The sequence below is a fragment of the Gordionus sp. m RMFG-2023 genome, chromosome 1, assembly GCF_954871325.1.
Source record: "Gordionus sp. m RMFG-2023 chromosome 1, tfGorSpeb1-WG-v2, whole genome shotgun sequence".
In the NCBI taxonomy this organism is placed as follows: Eukaryota; Metazoa; Nematomorpha; class Gordioida; order Chordodea; family Parachordodidae; genus Gordionus; species Gordionus sp. m RMFG-2023.
This window is the reverse complement of record NC_088775.1, coordinates 86,470,763-86,495,960: the sequence shown is the minus strand read 5'-3', so window position 1 is coordinate 86,495,960 and position 25,198 is coordinate 86,470,763. Positions and strand designations below refer to the sequence as shown.

Below are 25,198 nucleotides of genomic sequence, written 5' to 3'. Positions count from 1 at the left end.
AGTAACCAATTGGAAGTGGGGGTGGAAAGGGGGGGGGGGGGGGTTAAAAATATAAAAGGATTCAGGCGCGTATCCAGGGGAGGATGGGAAAAGGAGAGAAATCCACTGACCCAGCAGAGAAATTCCTAATCTCTTAGAGATTGTAGATAACATTTCTCTGACATAGAATTTTGAAAAAATATAAAAGGGCTTCATGAATTATGATTTGCAAAGTATTCCATTTCAAATATGTTATATTCTAATCTAAATTTTAGTAAAAAGTTATGATTAATTTTAAAATGTTTATTTCTTGTACATTTAATATTTAATCTCAAGAAAATTTAAAGTTTATTTTCTTATATCTAACCTTAAAACACTGATAAATATAAGAAAATTTTATCAACCAAAAAAAATTCTATTCAATTTATCACTATTAATGACTGTGATTAGAAAAAATTTCCATAGTGTATGAAATGTTCAGATATCTAAATAGATAGAATTTTCTGAATGTGCTACAGGAAAAAATAAACTGCAAAAAGCCTGCACGACAAAATAGAGCCTTCGACATCGAGCTGTTACAAAATTTTTTGGATCTAGAAAAGCCTATTTTATATGCTCTTGGAGAAATATCAGAATCACCTGAAACACATTTCATCTGATCATACATTATTAGCTTTAATATGACCCAATTTTTTTCATATTACACAATTTTATGCAATATTTATCAAAAAAAAATTACTTATAAAGTAGAATCTTTGTGATTTTTATGCATACAAAATCTTCTTCTTTTCTTTACAATGGGATCTTTAATTTATAACAAAGATCAATGATTTATTTTAAACTCTGATATATTGCAACAATAAATATTTGACGAGATCAGGCGCATTAACAATGGGAGAGGGGAAAATTTTACCCCTCATCGCACTTGCATGTTCTTGTAAATATTATTTTAAGCTATTAAAAATCCCCCCTCTACCCTACACCCCCCCCCCTCTCTCCTCCTCAAAAATATATACGAAATATCATTATTATACGGGAGAATTTAAAAGGAAAATTTAGTAAAAGTTTCATAACATTTTAAAATAACGACTATAATTCAAAATTTATTTTAAAAAAAGATTTTAATTAATAAAAAAAAAGTGAAGACCCAAAATTATTTTTATAAAAATCTAATATGTCCAAAGGCCTACAATAAGTGGACCTAAAGATCTCTAATAAAATTCATGGTAAAAAAATTTATCTAACCGTCACCCCCCTTATTAAAAATCCTGGATACTCTTATGGCTTGATAAAAAAAAAACTATCATAATTTTTGTTTTTATTTAATAAAAATATTTTGAATTCAATTTTATGTAAAAAAAAAGATCTGAAATGACTCTATATATATTTAAGACCTACCCCATGACCCAAGGTTGCCTTTAAATATCTTTTTTGGGTAGTCAAAGTAGAAAATAATTTTTCATTTGTACAATTACTTATAGGTAAGTTCTATAATAAAAAGTTCTAAAAATTTTATGAATATTTAAATAATTTTAATGTAAGTTGAAACGATTTTAATGCATCAATAAAATTGCTGAGAGGCTCTGATGGAGGGCTACTGCTTGGAATATCATATTAGGCTTCTAAAAATGACTAAATTTTTATACAAATTTAAAAAATATTTTCGGTGACAGTCAACTGCTGACAGGAATTTATGACAGCTTTAGATTGATAGCTATTTTTAATATTGATTTGATTCAATAGCGAACTTGTCATTGATAATAAGCCTAATTTTTTCAATTTTAATAATTAGTTTGTCATTTGAACTTAAAATGATTAAAGTTGACTTAGAAGATGTCCATGTCATGTGTCTCAACTTAATCTTATAATCTAAGAAGCCTTTTGGCATCATTCATTACTTCAAAAATATTTAGCTTTTCATCAAGGATATTTACTGAGATTAATAGTTTAAAAAAATATATAATTCATTCAAACAATTGAAATGATAAAAGGTATTACATATTCGTAACAAAGTTGTTTAATGTGTTAAACGTTAATATACTTTTCCATTTAAATAATGGCGGTTTAAGGCTATAATGTTAATCGTGCGATATATTAAATTAAACCTTGATATCATGTAAATTGAACATATTAAACGTTAGTTGATATATATATATTTAGATTAATTTACCAAAGAAATGATACATATATAGAATTTACCGAAGACAGATAGATATTTAAATCTTAAAGAAAATACATTTTAATAAAAAACTACAACCGACGACAAGACATTCTTAAATACAACTACCGACTACTAGGGAGACCATAACAATTTTCAGTACAAGACCAACCCTCTTTTATACTAATTTAATAAAGAAATTTATCTACGGGATATTATTCATTTTGCACAATCAAAAATGAAACACAAAATTTATATTAAAACTACTAGCAATTGCTCTACAAAATACTTCTACATAAAAAAAATTAAACAAAGTAATAAGTTTACAAATGGGAAGGATACTAAAAATCACTTATTTAGAGAGCAGATTTAAAATTGATGACAAATTTTCCAATAGAAATATATCAACCAATAAAAATATTAGAAAATCAAAGTTGATTAAACATGATATATGAAGAATAAAGGCAAACACCTGGCTGGGGGATTTGAGCTCAAACGAAAATCAGAATGTAAAAGTGCCATATAAATAATTAACAGTTTCTTCATTGACTCAGGAAAAATTAAAAGGAGGAGTGATGAAGAGAAAATCTCCACCATAATGCAAGAGGGGTGGTATTGCACTGAGAATTGTTATGGTCTCGCTAGTAGTCGATTGTAGTATTTAAGAATGTCTAGTCGTCGGTAGTAGTTTTTTTTTATTATAATGTATTTTTTTAAGATTTAAATATATATATGTCTTTGATAAATTAATATATATATATATTATCTCTTTGGTAAATTTATATATATATATATATATACAAATAACGTTTAATATGTTCAATTTTCATAATATCAAAGTTTAATTTAATATATAGCATGATTAACATTATCGCCTTAAACCGTCATTATTTAAATGGAAGGGTATATTAACGTTTAACGATGCACACAAATATTTTGTAGCGTTAAAAGCATTTTTATCATTTCACCTAATAATAGTTTACAACTTAAACCCTCAGGAGCTTCAAGAAGGGCAGTAAACTCTTACGCATAATTTTTGGTTAGTATTAGTTTAATATTTAATAATGGATATAAATTTAATCGTGATATATTTCCAGAAATATAAACAGCAGTAAACTTTTAATATTCATATTCAACAAACAATATTAAAAATATAATTTTGTTGAAAAGGTTGCAGAAATCTAAGGCAGAAATGAAATGTTATAAACGTATATTACGTCAATTTATTGATATTTAAATTTAAAAAATATATGATCACATAATTCAAAATAGTTTCCTATATAACTTGACAATTTAATTTAATGTAGTTTATAATAAATTGATCTTTTTTTTTAAAGTTAAAATAAAAAATTGAACATTAGTTTATTAAGTAAATTGATTTATAAAATATAAAATTTAATATTACTTTATAAACAAATTGATTTTTAAAATATAAAAGTTGTTTTTAACAAAAAGAAAGAAACAATTCTTATTACATTTGAAATATATTAAGTTACGCCATAGCTTAAGGATGTAAAAAAAACAATTTTTTAAAGTTAAGATAAAATACATGAGTGTCACTGTTTAACATAACAATTTTTTAAAGTTAAGATAAAATACATGAGTGTCACTGTTTAACATTTCACACTTTTTTTTTTATTTTTTATTTGCCCTCTGTCTATAATTTTGTCGTTTGTCATTCTTGCTCGTTAACCCCTTCGTTGATCTTTTTTTGTTGTACGTTTTATCTATTTAGTTCCACACACAAAAAAACTAGTTTTGTTTTAATATAAGGAAGAGGAAAAAAAAAAAATTTATTATCAAATTTAATTCATTATAAAATTTTCTAGGCAACACACTATTTCTAACTGGTCTTTGAACGTTGCGATTCTGATCATTCACTTGTACATTTTGGTTTGTTGGTTCATCACCTCCCCTTCTAAAATTCAATGTATAAGGTGATGCATTATTATTAACATTCGCTTTAAAAACTGTTGCACCATTAGAAGAAGTAAATAATTTATCAGAATGATTCATAAGAATAAGAATCATAATAGAATATTTGGAATTGTTTCATTTTATATAATAATAATTTTTTTTTTATTTATTATTTAATTATTTTCATTTTTTAAATTTTACACCTTTATTTTTCAATTTAAACACTTTATTTATATCATAATTTCTCTTTAACTTGTTCTTTATAACAAAATTTCTCTTTCTCCTTCCATTTTCAACATATGATCTCCATATCGTACTCCTAATCTCTCTTTCAACATCGCGACATTTAATCAATTTTGTTTTAATTTTCTTTTCCAAAGTTTTTTTAAATTTTTTATTAATTATAAAAATTTTTATTTTATTATTTTCTTCAATTTTTATTTCATTATTGTTTTTAATAACTATTATTTCTCCAATTGTTATCAAATGATTTATTTCTTCTAATTTATAAGAATTAATTTTTTTTTTAGTATTTGGTATTAAGTTACATAATTCAATTTTATTCAAGTTTTTTTTATAATATTTATAATCATACTTTTTATTGTAATATGTACCTTCATAATTTTTACTATCTACTTTTCTATTTTCCTCGATTATATTTACAAAATTACATTGCTCTATTAATTCTTGTATGGTAATATCATAATCATCCTCGACAATATTCACAAATTTATCTAGTATATTCCCAAAAACTGTTATCCAAGTCCTTCCTAACAATGCAATCTTATCACTCTGAACTACATAAGCAGTTAAAATTTGACTTTTGTCCTCGAATTTTGCCTTGACTTTGGTAGTTCCTAATACATTTATTGTGTTTCCATCATAACCAGTTAATTTAATATCTGATTTATTTAAGATTTTTACTCCAATCTTTTTCGCGATATGAATCGGTAGAATACTATACTTTGACCCGGTGTCGATCTGCATCAAAATAGGCATGTCGTTCAAATATACCGTGACCTTATAAGCATCGTTAGCTGTGTAATTATTATCGGTATCCATATTGTTTATGTCTAAATTGTCTAAATTGTATAAATTATATTCTTTTCTTTCTAGTTTGTCATTATCTTCTTTTATCTCTTCTATATTTACAGTGTTTACTTTATTTGTATATCGTGATTGATTATTGTCGTTGTTATGATATTTACAATTGCATACTTGATTAGTTCCTCGATTTCCAATATTATGATTATCATTATATCTTTGAATACATCTTGAATCGTTATAATGTCTGTTATATCTGTAATTATAATCATTATTAAATCTATAATTATTATAGTCATTTTTATTATAACTAGCTCTATTATCAAATCTCGAAGAATTATTGTACGATCCTGGATAGTTTGCTCTGACGTTGTAATAATTCGCGTTATAATTCTGATATCTAGGGTTGTAATTATTTCCTTGGTAACTGGGGTTATAACTATTTCCTTGATAAATATTTCTTTGAAAGTCATGGCCTCTTGCTGTCCATCGTTGTCTGTTATCGTTATTCGATCGTGGAATATGCCTATCGTCGTATCTGATCACCTGTTTGTTTTCTTCAACTTTTATGCCTCTTTGTCTTTCCAAATGTTTTACGCTTGTTTCTTCTTCAGTCTTTTCATTTAAAGAAATGTTTTCAACTTTAGCTATTATATTTTCTTTTAATTCTGTCTCCTCAAAATCATCTCTTAAACTAAAGACTTCTGCTAACGTAATATTCTCTTTCAACGTAATTTTCTGCCTGATACTTCTGCTATTTGATGAAATTTTTACTTTTTCAATGACTCTACTATCGCTTAACGAACATTCATTTTGTAAAATACATAATCTACTAACCCAATTGATGTAACCTTCATTTTTACCTTGTACAGCTGCATTGAATAATAACAATTTCGAACTTGTAGATTTCCTCGGGTGTAATAACCTAAATTTTTCAATCAATATCGATGGATTGATGAAATCGGTAGGTGAACATATTGATTTGAGCTTGATGTATTTTTCGTCTGGTAGTCTTCTTGTGAAGGATCCTGCTTTTTCGATATCAGAGATCTGAGCATCGTTGAATATGTCTTCGAAACGACTTAGAAAAACATCGCCATTACCTGTGTATGTTGGAAATTCAATAATAATATTAACGTTATTATTTGAGGTCTGTTTAAATATCCTTGAATTTTTCTATTTTATAGTATTGGATTTTATAAAAATTTTAAGAAGTTAATTTATATTTAATATTTTAGAAAATTTTAATTTAGGATGCTGCCACCATGGAAAGGTTGTAGAAATCAAAGGCAGAAATCAAATGTTACAAACGTATATTACGTCAATTTATTGATATTTAAATTTAAAAAATATATGATCACATAATTCAAAATAGTTTCCTATATATATTGACAATTTAATTTAATGTAGTTTATAATAAATTGATCTTTTTTTTTAAAGTTAAAATAAAAAATTGAACATTAGTTTATTAAGTAAATTGATTTATAAAATATAAAATTTAATATTAGTTTATAAACAAATTGATTTTTAAAATATAAAAGTTGTTTTTAACAAAAAGAAAGAAACAATTCTTATTACATTTGAAATATATTAAGTTACGCCATAGCTTAAGGATGTAAAAAAAACAATTTTTTAAAGTTAAGATAAAATACATGAGTGTCACTGTTTAACATAACAATTTTTTAAAGTTAAGATAAAATACATGAGTGTCACTGTTTAACATTTGTTAAAGTATTTTATATAAATTTTAGAAGCTTTTGAATGTATAATCTGCATTATTTTCCTCTTGAAGAGGTCCAAACCCAGTTGTGTAATCAGGGATCCAAACGAACCTGAACCGAACCGTTAAACCGCTAAAAACCGGTATTTTTTATCGAACCTAAACCGAACCTAAACCTCTAAAAAATTTCTAGCCGAACCTGAACCGAACCGCTAAAATGCCTCTGAACCGGTTCGAGTCTCATTATTTTATGCTTATAAAATATGTGTAAGTTTTTACTAGTATATTGCAAAAATATTAATTATATTCAAATTGTTTTAAAAATTATTATCAATCACATTTGATTGATAAACCTCAGTCATAATTTTTATAAACTTTAGCATATTGCCATTTTACAATATTTTTTAAATATTTTAAGCTTACAAATTATAATAGCCTAGAAAAAAATTAAATCTAATATATAAATTTTTACATATAGTTTTATAAATGATACATCAAATCTGATATCATACTGGCAATGCCAGCTACCCAAGTTAGTGTGGGAGGATGTTTTTCAACAAATAAATTTATATTATCTCCTTATAGATGTAATTTGAGTGAGACGAATTTTGAAAATATATTAATTGTGCAGCTTAATAAAAAAAATTTAAGTAATTGTTCATATTAAAATTATGATATATTTATTTGTTATATTTATAAATAATATTATTTTAAAATGTGCAATTAATAAAAATGAAGGTTTTTATTTTAATTATGAAATTAAAAAAAAATTTTCCTTATACACAATTTTAATGTAGGTTTGAATACAAAAATGTTCAAACCAATTTTTAGAGGTTCAAACCAAACCGATATTTTTATTTTTGGCGAACCGAACCTGAACTTTGAACCGTTATTTTTATCCGAACCTGAACCTGAACCGAACCGATATTCGTTTCGGTTTGGATCCCTGTGTGTAATAGTGTCCTGTTTAAACAATTGCCTGCGTATTTTTGTTTCCTTTAGCAATATAATTGCATGTCCTCAATTAAGTACTTGTTTTATTTTTACATATACATTTTCAAAATATATTTTTTTGCTTCTAATTATATTTTTATACGCTTATATTTTATTTTATTTTTAAAAAATTTTTTTTTAAGAATATTTTATATCTAATATTTGTACATTCGAATTGTTAAGTTTAGTAAATAAAATCAAACATAATTTCTCATTTTTCCTAATTAATTAATTATTTATTTATTTATTTTTAAATATAAATATCTTTTTACTTTTTTAAATGTTTCTATTTTTATTATAGCAATAGCATAATAAATATTATAGTCATCTAATGAATATACAAAATAAAAGTTAGATTTTAAGATAATCTTATTCTAAACTAAGTTATATAATCTAATATTAAAAAATATAGCCTAGATATACTTGGAATGAACCAATATCCAATTATAAATTAAAAAGGGCAAAAATAATTTAATTGCTTCTTTGATAAAAAATTAAAGACCTTCCAGGCTCAGACCAAAATCTGCTGAAATTTGGTTTACATTTTTCATCTTTTAAAAAGGAATTTTTATTTATAAAGGTGACTTGATTAGTCAATTCTTAATTACTACAAAGAGACAATTTAAAATTATGTATATAAATAAGGTAGAATATATTATATTTAAATATTATCTTTAAAGATAAGTTAGGCTAAACGAATTTAACATAAAATGTGAATGGGCGTGAATATTTTTAATGTATAAGTGTAAATTGGCGGTTCGTAAATAAATAAATTAGCCCCGCTCACACCTCTTGTTGATTCTTCAATATCTTAAAATTAGTCCAGCTCTAGGGTTTACTAATAATTATTTTTATTTGTATATACAATTTTATAACTCTTTAATTATAATTTTAAACTCTCTGGCCATAGTTAGAAAATGGAAAGAGTCTATTAATCTCCTGTTTTTTTATTTTGGAGTGGACCTAAGGAATGACCCGACATATCCTAACTCAAACTTTAAGAGAAGACCTGTCCTAACGTAAATATTTATATTCATAAACTAACGAGTTTTTTATGATAATATATAACATAATAATTTACCAAAAAGAAAAGATAAAGGAATAATAAACAACAAAATTCCTTAAAAAATTATAAATTTATTTAAATACATCATATTAGTAAAAATTGATAGAATTTTCAATGTACACTGACTTGTACATCATCAACATTCAACAATATTAAATAAGAAATTAAAAAATAAGAGGCGGCATTTATCTTATGCACTGCGACTTTTCCAGTATAGTCTACATAGGACAAACTCTGATATTTGTTAATATTTCAACAATATCCTTTGCCCTATTCATAACTTCCCTTAAATCCGAATCAATTTTTGTAGCATTTTGCTAAAATCAAATCATATGTATAATTAAATAAAAAATATACACATTAAATTGATATTAAAAATTGATTCTTTGCTTGATATGGGATTCGAGCGCTGCAAAAATAATTCATATAATTTGATGAAATGTTTTACTGATTGTTGTCTTTCAATAAATCTAGTTGGACAAAATCTTTTTAGTTTTTTTTTTCATTATTTGAATCAATATCATATAACGTTCGGATAAAAAGCTCTCTCTTCTTGGGTGATGTGAAAAGTCACAAACCGACGATATCGTTTCTAAATTTTGAAAAATATATTAGAATTATAAAAAGAAAACTATAATACATAATAAAATCTAATAAATTCCAATTAAATTAAAATATTTTTACGTAAACTGTTCCGTTTGTTTCGAATTTCGCATGCATATCATCAAATTTATGCAATGATAACTACAGTGAACATATAGAACTGTGCTATAAAACTCTCTAATTCTTGACTGCGCCCCTTTAACGTGACCACTCAGCGAAGGAGCTCCATCATATCCTTGGCCTCTCATTAGATTTAAATTTAAATCTACGTCTTGAAGGGATGCTAAAATTTCTTTGACTATCGTCTTTGATTTAGTGTTATGTAAGTCAATAAATTGAACAAAGAGTTAAATCATTTTGAAATCACCTGATTCCACTCTATGTTACCAACATTTGATATCTATCCGCCAAAACACTAAAACATGGTGATGTTTTCAATTTTGTAGAAATTTCTTTCAATATGAATCTATTACATATGGCTATTATTTCATTTTGAATACTTAGACTAAGGTAGGTGGTATTTTTAACAGAGCTTTCAAAAGCTTTATAATAGTTATCTTATCATTATTATTATATAAAAGTTTCAACAATTCCTTAAAATTCACTTCATTATGAGAAGAGTATGTAAGTGTTAAGTGACCAGCAGATATTCTATAAGATCCTAATGATAAGCCCTGCCTCCCTAACAAAAAACAATTTTGAATTCTTAAAATTAAAACTACTTATTAAGAGTTTATAACGATGTTAAGGTTAAATATTTAATGTATTTATAAAATTTTCTTTACATTTAAATCGCATATAAATATATATTGCAAGACATAAAATTTTTCAAAAAGATATTGTTGAATCTGTCGATTTATAATTGACATATTTGGACGTTTTTTATAGATATTTTCGAGAAGATATTATATTACAATTTTTTATCTTTGTTTTAAGATTTGTATCACGTGAGAATTCTCGTGAGTGACGGCAGGCTTTTCCATTAATCATCGTGAATGATCGTTATGCAATGCTAATGTTTATTTTTAGTTTTATAAAATTTGGTTTTGTGAAGTCATTATGATTGCAATTTTTGAGTTATTTTTATTTTATTTTTAGTGCTGATTATGGTTTTTATAATTTTAAAAAATATATTTTTAGATTAATATTGTTTAGAATTATTTTTATACTTCCCTATAAAAGGAAATCAAATTATAATATAATTCATTGGTTTTTTTTCTTTCCCAAAATTATAATTATTGTATTTATCTTGGAATTTAATGCTTGTGTGAAGAAAAATAATTTCTAAGCGGCATAACTGCAATGAGTATTTGTATATATATTATTGTGTTTTATATGTAAAGCAAGAGGGATAATCTTGCCCTTAGAATTTGGTCGATAAAAGTGTTGGAATCTGCAGTTAATAAAGGTTATGAGATACAGAAACGATCATAATGGATTTATTTAAAGAAATAGTTTTTATTTTATCTTTTTTCATTTAAAATATATATATATCAAAATTAAACATAATTTAATATTCCAATTTACATATCACGATCTACAATTATTGCCCTAAACAGTAATCATTTAAATGTAGATATATATTAACGCTTTAGACAAAAATAAATAAAGAAATATATTATAATATGACAATAATTAATGCCTTTATAAACATTAAACTTTTAATTGAAATAAAACATTATTATATACAACATGTAACAATATGGAAATAAATTTATGGACATTGAAATAGTGGTTTGGAGTTGATTTTAAATAATATATATATAATAAATAGATATAATATAAAAATAATTATCTATTGTATAAAAATTGATTAATAAATAAATATAAAAAGTTAATTATATAATATTAAACAATTTTTAAAATAATAATAATATACTATAGAAAAATTTAATAAAAAAATTTCCGTAAGATGGAATATTTAAAAAAAAATTAATTTGGATATTTTTTCGTATAACTAAAATAGCGGTTTAATTACAATATAATATGAATATATATTTTATAATAAGAAATAATATAAATTGAAAATTCATATACAAGATTTTAATTTTTAAGAAAAGATAAATTGATAAATTAAAAAATGAAAGGAAAATTAAAAATAACCCCATATAATTCATAAAAACATATGAAATTATATTTTATATAATGAAAAAAAAATTATTGGCCTAAAACTATTTATATTTTTAATTAATTTTTAACATATTTATTTTAAATTTAAGCTTTCTTTTCTCTCAAAATAATGAAATGAAATGTTTTTATATCTGGGATAGGAACTATTTGCAAATTTAAGGGATCCTAATTCCTGATCTAGCATATGCGGTTCAAAGAAATATTTTTTAACTGCATCTGAAACAAATATCTCGTAATAGATAGAAAACCCTCAAATAAATTATGAAAATGATGCTAACAAAAAAACAGATATAAACAACACAGTTATTCATAAATTCAGACGTTGAGCAGTTTAATTTAATATAAACCAATCATCAGTATTCAACATACTATACCAGAATAGAGTGTATTAACGTTTTGGGAAAAAAACGACAACTTCCTAATTTAGCTAGGAAAGTACTTTGTATAACTGCAGCTAGTAAACCTAACAAAATATTTTTTTCATCGGTGGATTAATAGTCAATACCAAAATATCCCTTTATACCCCACCAATTAGAGATCTGCAAAAGAAGGCCCATCCCGTACGGTCATCAGGTCGAGCCTAATATTCTTTAAAAAAATTCGGGCCAGTTCTTGGAAATTTTTTTTAAATGTATCTAAATTTATGAATTTTATGTTGAATTTTTTATGTAAAATAAAAATATTTGATTTTATTTATAGAAACTAGACGCCATGTAACATATATCTTTTACTTTGAGTAATTAAATTTCCATATTTCAATAAATTCGGGTTCGTGCCGGCAAAACATTTCTAAAAAAATTTCGGGCCGAGCTTGAAAAATTAGACCCGATACAGATCACTACCACCAATCTCGACAAATTATATTTATTTATATTATTTTCATTCCAAGTTTATATAATTGTTTTAATAAAAATCAATATTACTGATACCACTCTGACCTGAGTAAAAAGGTTCCTATTCTAATTCATAAGAGAATTAATATGACATAAATTTGCATAGGGGTAGGAGAGAAATTTAAAAATGAAATTTTATTAACACGTTGGAATATATTGTTTTACAAATTAATTTACTTTTTAAAATGTTAGGTTATAGTGATTCAGCAAACAATTTAAATAAAAGCACCAATGATTGACTTAAGACACACAGGTTAAATCATTATAATATAAATAATATATATAACATTAAATATATATATCCATTAAAAAGCTTCAAAAATATTTAGGAAACGCTAAATAGATCAAAATCTATATGTAAAAATTAATTTAACAATATTCATTATAATAAAGACACAATTCTAGAATCATAATATAATAAAAAAAATCTTTTGATCTTTAGTTGGACAAATCTTTAGGGCGGTGAAATTGGCGGAAGGATTTGAGGTTCAATTATCAAAATATATGCCAATATTTCGAGTCTTAATTGATTTTCAAACCAGACATCAGTGGTCAAAGGTTTAGAGTTAAAAGCAAAATAAGGAAAATGTGAAATTTTGATGCCGGTGAAACGATTTGAGGGTGTAGCCCATTAATTGATCAATCTTTTATCAGGATAGTAGCGGAATGAACCTTTACTGAGTAGTGAGCAAAATAAGAAAATGTTGGCACTTTGCCATAACCGAAAATATAAAAGAAAATGTTCTGAAACTTGACAATTATTTAGTATTCAATATGTATGTTAATAATCCAAACCGCATATCCGTATCAATAACCGTAACCGGTTATTTAACAGCGTGAAGTTAGCGGAATTATTTTTAAAAAAATGTGGATCAATTAGCGAAAATTATGTCAAAGTGTAGTGCGTTAATTGATCCTCCAGAATCTTTAAACAAAGATATCAGCGGAATAAACCGTTTGTGAGTTATAAGCTAAATAGAAAAGTTTTAACATTTTGCCAAAATTTAAAATTCGAGCAATCATTAAAGCCAATATTTAGTGCCATAATTGATCCACCGTATTCTTCAAACGGAAAAGTGAGATATCAACAAAGTAAGAAAAGTGTGCATTTTGACTGGCGGAACGATTACCAAAGCATTTACTATTTTGTAGCCCAAAAATTGATCTTCTCCGGAAAACAGTGGAATGAACCGTTCGTATGTTATGAGAAAAATAAGAAAGTGTTGGCACTTTGCCAAAACAGATAATAAAAAAGATTATATTTTGAAACTTGGCAATTATCTAGTATTCAATATATATGCATTAAAAATCTCTAAACCGGATATCGGTATCATTAACCGTAACGAGTTAAAACCGTTGTTTTAAAAACGTGAGTTAGTGTAATTATTTTTAGAAAGTGAGGATCCATTACCGAAGATTATGCCAATGTGCAGCCAGTCAATTGATCCTCCAAAATCTAGAATACTAAATAATTGTCAAGTTTCAGAACATGATCTTTTATATTTTCATAAGTAGCAAAGTGCCAACACTTTCTTTCCGCTTCTGTCCGGATAGAAGATCAATTAAGGGGTTATACGATGGTATAAATTTCTGTAATTGATCCTCAAATCGTTCCGCCATCTTCAAAATTTCACTTTCCTTATTATATTTAAAACTCATTATCTTTATATCGCTGATGTCTGTTCGAAGATCAATTAAGACTCTAAATATTGGTATAGGATTTGTTAATTGATCCTCAGGTCGTTCCGCCAACTTCAGGGACCTCAAATCTTTCTAGCGTATATCAAGAAAGGATGTCTTTTATAAATTTTCAAAAATAGACTGGGGCCAATGTCCAAACGCAATTTCTACTTTTGGCAATTCCAACTAAAAGCTCTATATTAAAAGAGGTCTCAATAATATTGTTTTTGTTACAATTAAATTTAAATTAAGTAAAGCCTTTATGATAAACAAATTATATAATTACATATTTTATTTCAAAATACCAATGATTGACTAAGATATACATTAAATTTATAAATCTTTTTTAACTAATTAAAAAGAAAATTAAAATAATCAAAATATTTAGTGTTGCATGACTAATATATACATTATATTTACAAATCTTTTTAACTAATTAAAAAATCATCAATATATTGAGTGTTGCATGACTAAAATATACATTAAATTTACAAATCTTTTTAGTAATTATGTAAAAATTGTCAACATATCGAGTGTTGCATATTGAATATTTTCCCAATAAAATCAATTTACATTCCTTGCATATCGTTCTTTCTATTTTTAATAAAGAAAAATTGGATATAAATATGATTAACATTTCAAAACCCAAAATAAGGTTAAATTTTCTAAATAAAAATTTTAAACAGCTGAACCTAACCGAACTTTCATAGATAATGATGGCTAATGACCCTGCACGTCCAACGTGTTAAACACGTCATTTATTTATTATTATATAATATTTAAAAAATCGATTAGTTAGCAGACGTGTTCAAATCCAGCAAGGGCCGGGTTCTTTTCTAAGGTCAACTTGGTGGGATAATATATATAGTATATCGGACTCGATCACGTGATTACTTTAATATATATTAAAAAATAAGCGAGTCTTATAGTGCGCACAAATTGAACATTTCAAAACGCAAATAATGCATTTTAATTGCATTCGTTTAATTTGAGTACGTTTGCATTTTGTATTTTAAATTATTGATATGCGTTTTAAAACGCTGCGTTGAAACGCTCAATTTGTACGCACTATTATTTATTTTTGATAGAATATGGTTAAGGTTTAGAAAATTGACGTGCATGGCTAGTGTTGTCAATCGGCGCTATAAAGATAGCACCCAAAGCAATATTAAGAAGCCTGGAGATTTTGCACATAGGTGGTAGAAGAACTTGGACCTCTATTTTCCAAATTTCGAAACCTACAAACATTATTTAGGCTAAAGTAATCAGGCCGTTTAACAGCACTTATCACTAGCCAATAACGGTTTGGGTCTGTAATGTTTAAGTCAACAAATTGGAGAAATGTCAATGGTTAGAATTAAATAATTCACAATAACCTCTATTCATAATCCAATAACTTGTATTCAAATATTAGGAGATTTGGAACTTAAGCAAGCCTATACTAAATATATTATATATTTTTATTGCAAAAAATTTTGATCATCACAGTATGTCACATTTATTGGTATTTTCTTGATATTTATAAAATTGTATCAAATTGTAAAAAAATATATGCATTCATATAAAAAAGAGAGGAAAGTAAAATAAATGTCAGCTGGAAAATAAATTACAAATAATATTTTACAATGTTCTTAAAAAATATATATTATATACATTATACCATAATTAAATAAATCCCCGAAACCGCTTTCATATTATATATATTTAAATGTAAGATATAAATATTTAAACAGATTTAATCTTTTGAAAAATACTTCTAGATATAATTATAAAAATAATTTATAATTCTGATTTCTTTTTAGGCTTTCCTTTTCTGTCCACATGTGTCAATTCATCTGTAGCATGTTTGGCTATATAGGACACCATTCCGTCAGTTTCTCTGGGACCCTATTTGGTTTATTTAAAATATGTATACATTTTTTTAGAATTTAAAACTAATTGTTATAATTTGAAATAGGTTCAATATTTTGAAGACTTACATCATATGGAATGGGAGAATCTTTTTTATTCTTAGGAACCCAATATAAAGTTGGATATCTAAACATTTAGTTTAAAATAGAGAAAAATATTATTGTAATCAAAATTTTGTTTAAAAGATATTACCCTTGAACTTTGTAAATCGATGGAACATCATTAGCTGTTGCATCCATTTTTGCAATGACTATATCATGTTCACTTTCTAACTAAAATTAAAGAGTAAAATTAACAATTTAACATGTATAAATTGAGCCTGAAAAAAGTATACAATTTTATAAATTCAAAATGATCCATTTAGTTATTATAATTCCTTGCAAATGCCAATTCTTTAATTTAATAAGGGTCTCATCTTTGTTTATAGATTTCATTATGAATAAAGACATTTAAATATATAAGTCTGTTGTTTTTTAAAAAGGACTAACAATATTTAGAAAAATATTGTGCAAGCCTAGAGATTTCACTAGAATATGTCTAAAACATGCCATCTACAAGCAAAATTTGCAGGATAAACACTAACAACCCTGGTTTAGATAATAATTATTAATAAAATATACCTCTTTAGCCAATGCATCATATTTTGGAGCTAATGACTTGCAATGTCCACACCAGGGTGCATAAAATTCGAGAAGAACATCTTTGGTCTTATCATTAACAATATCATCAAAATTTTTAGCAACTACTACCTATAAACAATCAAAAAGTTTTAAAAAATTGTTAAATTTTTAGACTCAGTTCATTATATAATATAAAAAAATTCTTGAATTATGTTATAAAGGCTATCTTATTTGTAATAAGATATTATTTGAATATAAGCTATCATTGTAAATTAATTATAAAAAAGTATATATAGACAGCATTTAATAATAAAGCCATTGACCATATAAAATAATGGATATAAAATTTTGTGGATAAAGTATATGGGTTATGTAAACTATTAGACAGTTATAGAAATTATTTTTAAAAAAATTAAATAAATTTTAGAAATGGGTGACATTATAAAAATATTTATAAAAGAATTTCATTTGGACTATATTAGATATATAGATGTAAAGAATATTCCACAAACAAGCGCTACATAAAAAAAAGTATTTGATTTATTTTATTGGGTGGATATACAATACAAAAATGATATATAAGATTATGGGCAGATATATAATATGAAAATGATATATAAAATCAAGGTAGCAATAAAATATAATAATCAACTCATTTCATCATATGTTATCAATGAAAAAAATTACAATAAAAATATTGACTGATGATTCTGACTATTCAATAAAAAATATAAAATGTTTAAATACTTTATGGCAAAATACAACAAAGAAAAAAAGTTATTTTAGATCGTAAAATGAAATTTTTAGAATCCACAGAAAAGAATTTTTAAAATCCTTAAGATAAATGCCACATAGAAAGTTCCAAAAACCAGGGATTATAAATAAAAATAAGGATTTATAGAGTTAATATTACTAGTAAGTGCATCTAACTAACAAAAATATAATAATAACATTGCCTAACATTTAACACAAATTTGTAGTGACATATATAAAAATGATTGTAAATATCATTTTTTGTATATTTAGGGCACTAACTGTGAAAACAGGGTAAGGGAGATGGATTAACAAGTAGGCTTAATAGCACTAAATGAATTATTATACAATAGGCAAAGCAAAAAACTAATATGAACAGTTAATAAATATATTAATATAATAATAGAGATAAATTAACAATAGCATATGTCAGATATCTGCAGAAGTACCATTCATGGCCTGGCCCTGATTTAAAAATTTTTTTTGGCTGGCCTTTGTCTTATATTTTCAGGTCCACCCAAATTTTATTAAATAGATATATTTATTTTTAACTTCTAGTTAATAATGGTGATTTAAAATATTCAGCTTAGCCAGAGTATTTAAAAAAATTAAAATATGGCCCAGCCTGGATATCTGGGCTAGGCCTGCAGGTCTCTAGTGTATGTAATATCCTAGGACTCAGGAATATTACAAGCCATAATTAAATTATTCTACAACAGACAAAGAAGCAAAACACCAATATAAGCATATAAATTATCAAGTAAGCATTATATATTAATGCAGATATTTTATAGCAATCCAATAGAGAAAAGGAATAATAAAAGAAGCTAAATTATTTTCCAACATGGAAGAAAAAGAAAAGTTCAAATACATTCTAATAAAATAATAGAAACACTAAAAATTTCAAGTCCAAAATATGATTACCAATGTAGACTTGAACTTGGGGAAAATTAAGATATGTTGTCTCAGTTTATAATATAATAAGTTATTGTAATGTTATAAAAGTTATCTTATTTAAAATACAATATTATTTGAATATAAAGTTATTGCATTTAATAATAATATATCATTATAAATTAATTATAGAGGTAATTGTAAATTGAATAACTTATAAATCACATAGTATATAGTAGTGATCTGCATCGGGCCTAATTTTTGCAGACCATTTTTTTAAAAAAATTTTGCCGGCCTGATATGAACCTGACATTTTTTTAAAAGTTTTGCTAGCCCAGCCCAAATTTTTTAAAAAAAATTTACCAGCCCAGCTCTGCCCAAATTTATTAGAGTAATTAATTTTAATAATTACTCAAAATAATTTCAATAAATAAAATCAAATATTTTTATTTTACATAAAAAATTCATAAATTTAAAAAAAATTTCCAAAGTCTGACCCGACCTGAATTTTTTAAAAAAATATTAGGCCCAGCCTGAACCCGATCATTTTAAATAAAATTAGGCACGAGTCTGCGGACTCGGGCTGGGCCTAACTTTGCAGATCTCTAGTATATAGACAACATTTAATAAGAAATACTACAATCGACCATATATATATATCAGATATAAGAGAAATTAAGTTACTTTAACACCAGCATTATTTGGATCAGGGATTGGTTCAGATTTTAAATGAGGTTTAATATCACCATGTAAAAACTTTTTAATAAATTCTGCAAAATTAGATTCACTATATTAAATAAAGTAAAGAAAATAATGTTAAGTATTAACGTAAAATCTTCTTCCATGACATATTTCTGCCCCTTATTATTGAAACATCCAATTTTTGGTTTAATCTTCATGTTCTCAGAAGTTGGTTGATGATCTGTTGGAACATCAAATCCAAATAGTTCCATTTCATGAGCCAATTCAACAAAATGACTAACACCCATAGATAAACTAGCTCTATCAATGCTATTGTTATACAGGGCTCTTATTATTCTGAAAAATAATAATAAACCAAATTAACACATTCAATTCTAGCTATCATAATAATAAATCAGACCTATCATTGAGTATCATATTTATTCACATAAATAGTAATTCATCATTCAAAAAAAATTTATTTTTTAATAAATTACCTATTACGCCAAAAGTTGGAATCTAAATATTATTATTATTATATATAATAATCAAATTAAATACTTTTTGGATTGTTTTTATAATCAATAAAATAATATGCAACACAAGAAGGTTCATTAAATAGTTTAGAATTTTGAATATTTCTAGGATCACCAAAAGCAGGCCTAATAAATGTATTTTAAAATATACTCATTTAAAAAATAATATACAGTTTGGAGTCGATAAATGATTTCATTTCATTATAAGATGTTAATTTAGAAATATATGAGTTGGGCAAATAATTGTTCCGCAAGTCAGTTGGTGCATAAATTACTATTTTGCTAAAAGAAATTAGTAATAACTTTCAAAATAAATTTAAATACTCTTCTAAATTATCTATAATTTTTGGATCCTTTACAATGGCAAATTTATAATTAGATTTATAGTGTTTGGCCAAATTTTTAAAATCCTCCAATTTTTTGTCATTTGTAGACAATGCTAATATAATAAGTTATTTTAATACTATGAATGAAAAAATTACCAACTATTTGATATTCATCTTTTAATCCCATTTCATTTTTATTAGTTATTTCAGTATAACTTGGACTTGTGTGGAATTTAATAAAATTAATCAGGCCAGCTAAAAAAATATATAAAAAATATAAAACAAAAAAAATATTAACATCTATCTCTTGGAATATCAGAAATGACAGAATCATAAACGCCATTTTTGAATACTTTTAAGGTTGGATAACCTGAAACATCATGTTTTTTACAAAGATCTGCATTTGCTTCACAATCAACCTATTATTACTGTAATTATATCCTAAAGAAAATTAAGAACTTTGGCTATGAATCCATGTAAGCCATCTTTTTTAAGTTGGTCTGCCGCAGCATTATATTCCGGTTCTAATTTTTTACAATGTCCACACCTGCAATTCAGTATTATTTAAAATAATTTATGTATAAAATTACCAAGGAGCATAAAATTCCACAAGCTTAAAATCACCACTTACCTCTTGTTCAAAATTATTCGGGTCAAGTTTAACAACATTATTGTCACCGGCAAATACTAAATGAAGAAATAGCAAGGAAGCTAATTTTATGTATAATTCCATCTTATATAAATGAAAATGAATGATAAATTAAATTGAAAATATAATAAAATTCGTCGATTCACAATTGGCCAAAATATTACAAAAAACGTGTCATAAAGGAAATAAATAAATCCACATAAATTATTTGTTTTTTATAAAATTGATTTATATAATATTATAAATATTTTAACTTATATTTTAAAGGACTTTTATTTGTAATATTATATTAGCTGTGTCAAGGAAATAAATAAATCCATATAAAGTGTTTGTTTTTTATAAATTGACTTTGTAGTAATATTAAATTACTAAATAAAGATAAATATATTAATATATATTATAAGTATCGAAGGTTCTAAAAAGAGCTTAATATGATGAATATGTACCTAAAAAACAAGTGTTTAAAAAGTTTTTGTTTAATAAATAAAGATTCGCGATTTTCGTTTATGTTAAAAATTTTTCGTGATTAAGTTTTTTTAAAAAAATACGTATACTGTAATAAATTGCCGTTAGTTGATATGAATATTGGCTGAAATAAAAAGTTATTTAATTTTGAATATTTATTAAAATTTTTATTTTCCCCACAAGTAAGAGGTTTTGAATTAATTGATGAAGGAAAGGAGGAGATGCAGGTTGCTTCTAATAACGTGATTTCCCATTGGACCAGGGGGGTTCAGGTAAACCGTCGGGTCTGAGACCATCCTGTAGTGTACCTTACATTTTAAAGGTCTTTTATCTATAATTATATTAGCTGGTATTGTTTGGAGGCTATAAATCAAATATTTAAAGTATTAATTGTAAAAGTTAATTGGATATAAAAAAACATTTGAATATATAATATAATATTATAACAATTTTGAATCATACTAATGATATAATATTAAGTTATGTTAAAAATTATTTTATTTTTTAATTTATTAAATTGCTAATATTATATATAAATAATTTGAATCAAGGTAACTGATTATTAAATTTTCTTGTTAATCGCTAATAATATTTTAAAATTACATTTTTTAATAAAACTATATTGTTTTTATATTTATTGCGCATATATTTTATTCCAGTTCTATATTCCATGAATAATAAAATTATGTATTCATAATATATATAGATATATACTTTAAATCTTGCTTTTTCTTCATTTTAACTTTATTTATGTGTAAGAGTTAGACTGTAATAAAGTGCTGTATGAATAATAAAATATATTCTTTAAAATTGATAATATATTGACTTTTTGTTTTATATCAATTTCAATTACAATTTATATTTATTATTTTTTTTATAACACATTTAAAATTTTTATATCCAGTTTTATATTACTTTAAAATTGTATTAACGCGTTAAATTTTGATATATAGTTTTAAAAATTTTTAAGATTATTATAAGTGTGATGTTAAATTGAAGGAAATTTAGAAAATATAAAATTGTACCATGATTTATTTAAACTTAAAGCCTACTATTTTCAACAAAAATAAACTAATTTCATTTTAAATTAGAAATTTGGGTTAAATTAGGCACAAAATGTCATGTTATATCTCCCCATTTGTCCCGTATAACTTATTTCTTTTCTTAACGTTTTTCTCCACTTGTTTCTTTTGTTTTCCCATCTTCCTTTTTTTTTGTTATGAAATTGATATTATAACTTATTTTTATTTTGCATTTGAAACTGGTTCTAACCAGTTTCAAGAATGATTGTATCGCGATTATATAACAACCTTATTTTTTTCTCTTTGTTTTAAAAATTATAAAGGTTGGAAAAATACCTTTTTCTTGACCATTAATGATTTTTCTGTTTTTGTGAAATTTAAAATACATTTCTAATATGAATAATTATTGTGCGTAGTTTTTATTATTTTGTGAATTGTGACATTTAAACAATAAAGTAAATTACTAAAGTTATCCTGAATGATGACTAAGATAAAAACCGGTCCCAACGTCAACCAACCTGAAAATCCCGGTCCCACGAATTCTGTCGATCCCACTCCCTATCCCACGGTAGAAGCGCTCGCGATCGTAACAACGCAACACTGGCGCCCAACGTGCTTTCGATATTCTACGACCCGGAAGAGCCAACGGACCATTACCCCGAACGTTTTATGCTCATCCACCGACATCAGCCTGAGTCAAATTTATTATCCTTATTCTTATCATCGTGTGGTCACAGCCTATATACAAAATTAAAGTTAGCTTTTGCACCAAGACCTATGATAGAACTTTCAATAGAGGACGTAAAAACGATTCTGGGGAACAATAATAACAATAAAGGACTATCGATCAACAAGCTTTGTCAACGCATCCAGCAAGATGGCGAAACGATTACTGAATAAGCAGAAGCTTTGATAGCTTTGGCCTCGCAATGCGATCTAGGCCCCAGCTGGGACCTCTTCTTGTCCTCTCAATTCGGAGCAGGGATACAATCCACCGGAATACGTGGTCAGGTGATCACATCCGATAATGAAACTTTTAAAGGAAAATTAAAAATTGCTCAAACCTGGGAAATGGCCGAAGCTCTTAACCAAAATAATCCAACGAACAACGCCTTCAGCAACCAAAAAAACGTACCCATAAAGTATACTCATATACAAAACACCCCGCAAACATATGATAATTACTACCAACCCCCACGTCAAAATTTCCCACGTAATGATAACCCTACTTGTTACAAATGCGGGAACGGGGGACATTACAGGTCAAATTGCCCCATGAGACAAACAATAAACTATTATAACCCATCACATTATACACCACAAATGTTACTCCCAAAACCAATTGTCTCGACGATATCCTACCCACCAGGTATCCAAGCACTACCCGATGTTAAGAAGGACGAGAATAAAGAATACAGACGTATAAATGTAATGACAAAGGAAACAGATGTCGATGAAAACCACTCTTTCCAGGTAACGATAAAAGTAAATAATATACCGTTGAAAATGGAAATAGATACTGGCTCAGAAGTATCCATTATTGGTAAACAAACTTATAATTTGATTTTCAAATTTATCCCGCTCAAAGACACTAACATAATACTAAAATCATTTTCGGGTCACGCCATTCACCCAATAGGACACTTCCTTGCGGTAATAAACTACCATGACAGCACATATTCGGGTAATATACTAGTAACAAATGACAACCACACCTCCATAATCGGAAAGGATATACTAAATGAAATACCCAGAATCATACAAGATATTACAGCCGAGACTCCTGAAATAAAAGAGCTACCATTAGAACAAAGATATTCGGATACCTTAGGGAACTTTCTTAGTAAAATAGAGATAAAAATACTTCCCACCGCCAAACCCAGAAACGTACCTGCTCTACAGTCACGTCCGTTAAACCTCCTTCGGGAAATATCAGGTTCTCACCCCACAAACTCTCCAAGCACCGAGACCCCTTGAGACGATTTATTCGCTAAAAAGTCCGAAACGCCGTATCACCTTGGTCAACAGCGGATCGAGTCGTTAATCCCCTATCGTCACAAAGCCATCAAAAATCCCGCTAAGATAGACGACCACCCAAACCACAACACTCCGTACGAAGTTGTTCCAGAAGGCTACAAATCCATCACAACCGGCTCACTCACGAAGGGAAAGAAAGAACTCTCAGATTCCCCAACCCAAAGGACGAGACGTATCGATTACGAACCAAAAAAACCCACAAAAATACGAGGAGGCACCCACATGACCGTTTAGACCCCCTACCCGGGGTAGCCGAATTTAAGCGGGGAGGAGAATGCTGTATTTCCATAAAACACCCTTATTTATTTATTTTTTTTAATCATTTTATTTGTATTTTACATGAATTTTTTTTTTGTGGTCATCCACCTGTTATGTAACAAATCCTTTTTTTTATTTCTTCCACGTGTTTCAAATTTAGTTGTAATTAAAATCCGCTCTAACACAGCGGTGCGGCGAATGCCGTCTTGGTTTCTTTTTAAAATTAAGGTAGGGTTTACTTTCTAAATTAAAATCCGCACTAACACGACGATGCGGCGAATGCCGTCTTGGTTTCTTTTGGAATTAAGCTAGGGTTAACCTTCGTAATAAAATCCGCTCTGACACAGCGGTGCGGCGAATGCCATTTTGTTTATTTTATTGACTTAAGGTAGGGTTTACTTTCGTAAGTAACTCCACTCTAACTCAGCGGTGCGGCGATGCCGGGTTTTTTTTCGATTAGGGAATTAAATCGGCGCAGACGCCCGGGGTAGTCGTATTTAAGCGGGGAGGAGTGTTATGTTCTATCTCCCCACTTGTCCCGTATAACTTATTTCTTTTCTTAACGTTTTTCTCCACTTGTTTCTTTTGTTTTCCCATCTTCCTTTTTTTTGTTATGAAATTGATATTATACCTTATTTTTATATTGCATTTGAAACTGGTTCTAATGTATCACGATTATATAACAACCTTATTTTTTTCTCTTTGTTTTAAAAATTATAGAGGTTGGAAAAATACCTTTTTCTTGACCATTAATGATTTTTCTGTTTTTGTGAAATTTAAAATACATTTCTTTTATGAATAATTATTGTGCGCAGTTTTTATTATTTTGTGAATTGTGACATTTAAACAATAAAGTAAATTAC

General features: G+C 26.5%; 1 protein-coding gene across 1 annotated transcript; it reads right to left on the bottom strand.

Moving 5' to 3' along the window:
• Positions 1 to 15,656: 15,656 nt before the first annotated feature.
• Positions 15,657 to 20,729, bottom strand: LOC135931431 (protein disulfide-isomerase A3-like). The gene is made up of 14 exons (XM_065468529.1): positions 20,495 to 20,729; positions 20,364 to 20,451; positions 20,203 to 20,323; positions 20,061 to 20,159; positions 19,903 to 20,017; positions 19,750 to 19,860; positions 19,604 to 19,704; positions 19,540 to 19,561; positions 19,190 to 19,399; positions 19,046 to 19,148; positions 16,715 to 16,843; positions 16,287 to 16,366; positions 16,163 to 16,220; positions 15,657 to 16,070 (listed from the first exon to the last, which is right to left on the bottom strand). The coding sequence occupies exons 1-14, from the start codon at positions 20,635 to 20,637 to the stop codon at positions 15,963 to 15,965; spliced, it is 1,488 nt and encodes a 495-aa protein (XP_065324601.1). The 5' UTR covers positions 20,638 to 20,729; the 3' UTR covers positions 15,657 to 15,962.
• Between the last annotated feature and the right edge of the window lie 4,469 nt (positions 20,730 to 25,198).

Excerpts from the sequence above, each read along its gene's own strand:
- LOC135931431 (XM_065468529.1), bottom strand. The coding sequence starts at position 20,637 with ATGGAATTATACATAAAATTAGCTTCCTTGCTATTTCTTCATTTAGTA. Across the intron at positions 20,160-20,202 it reads TGATATTCCAAGAGATAGAT|CTGGCCTGATTAATTTTATT; the intron begins GTTAATATTTTT and ends ATATTTTTTTAG. Across the intron at positions 16,844-19,045 it reads CAAATAATGCTGGTGTTAAA|GTAGTAGTTGCTAAAAATTT; the intron begins GTAACTTAATTT and ends GATTGTTTATAG.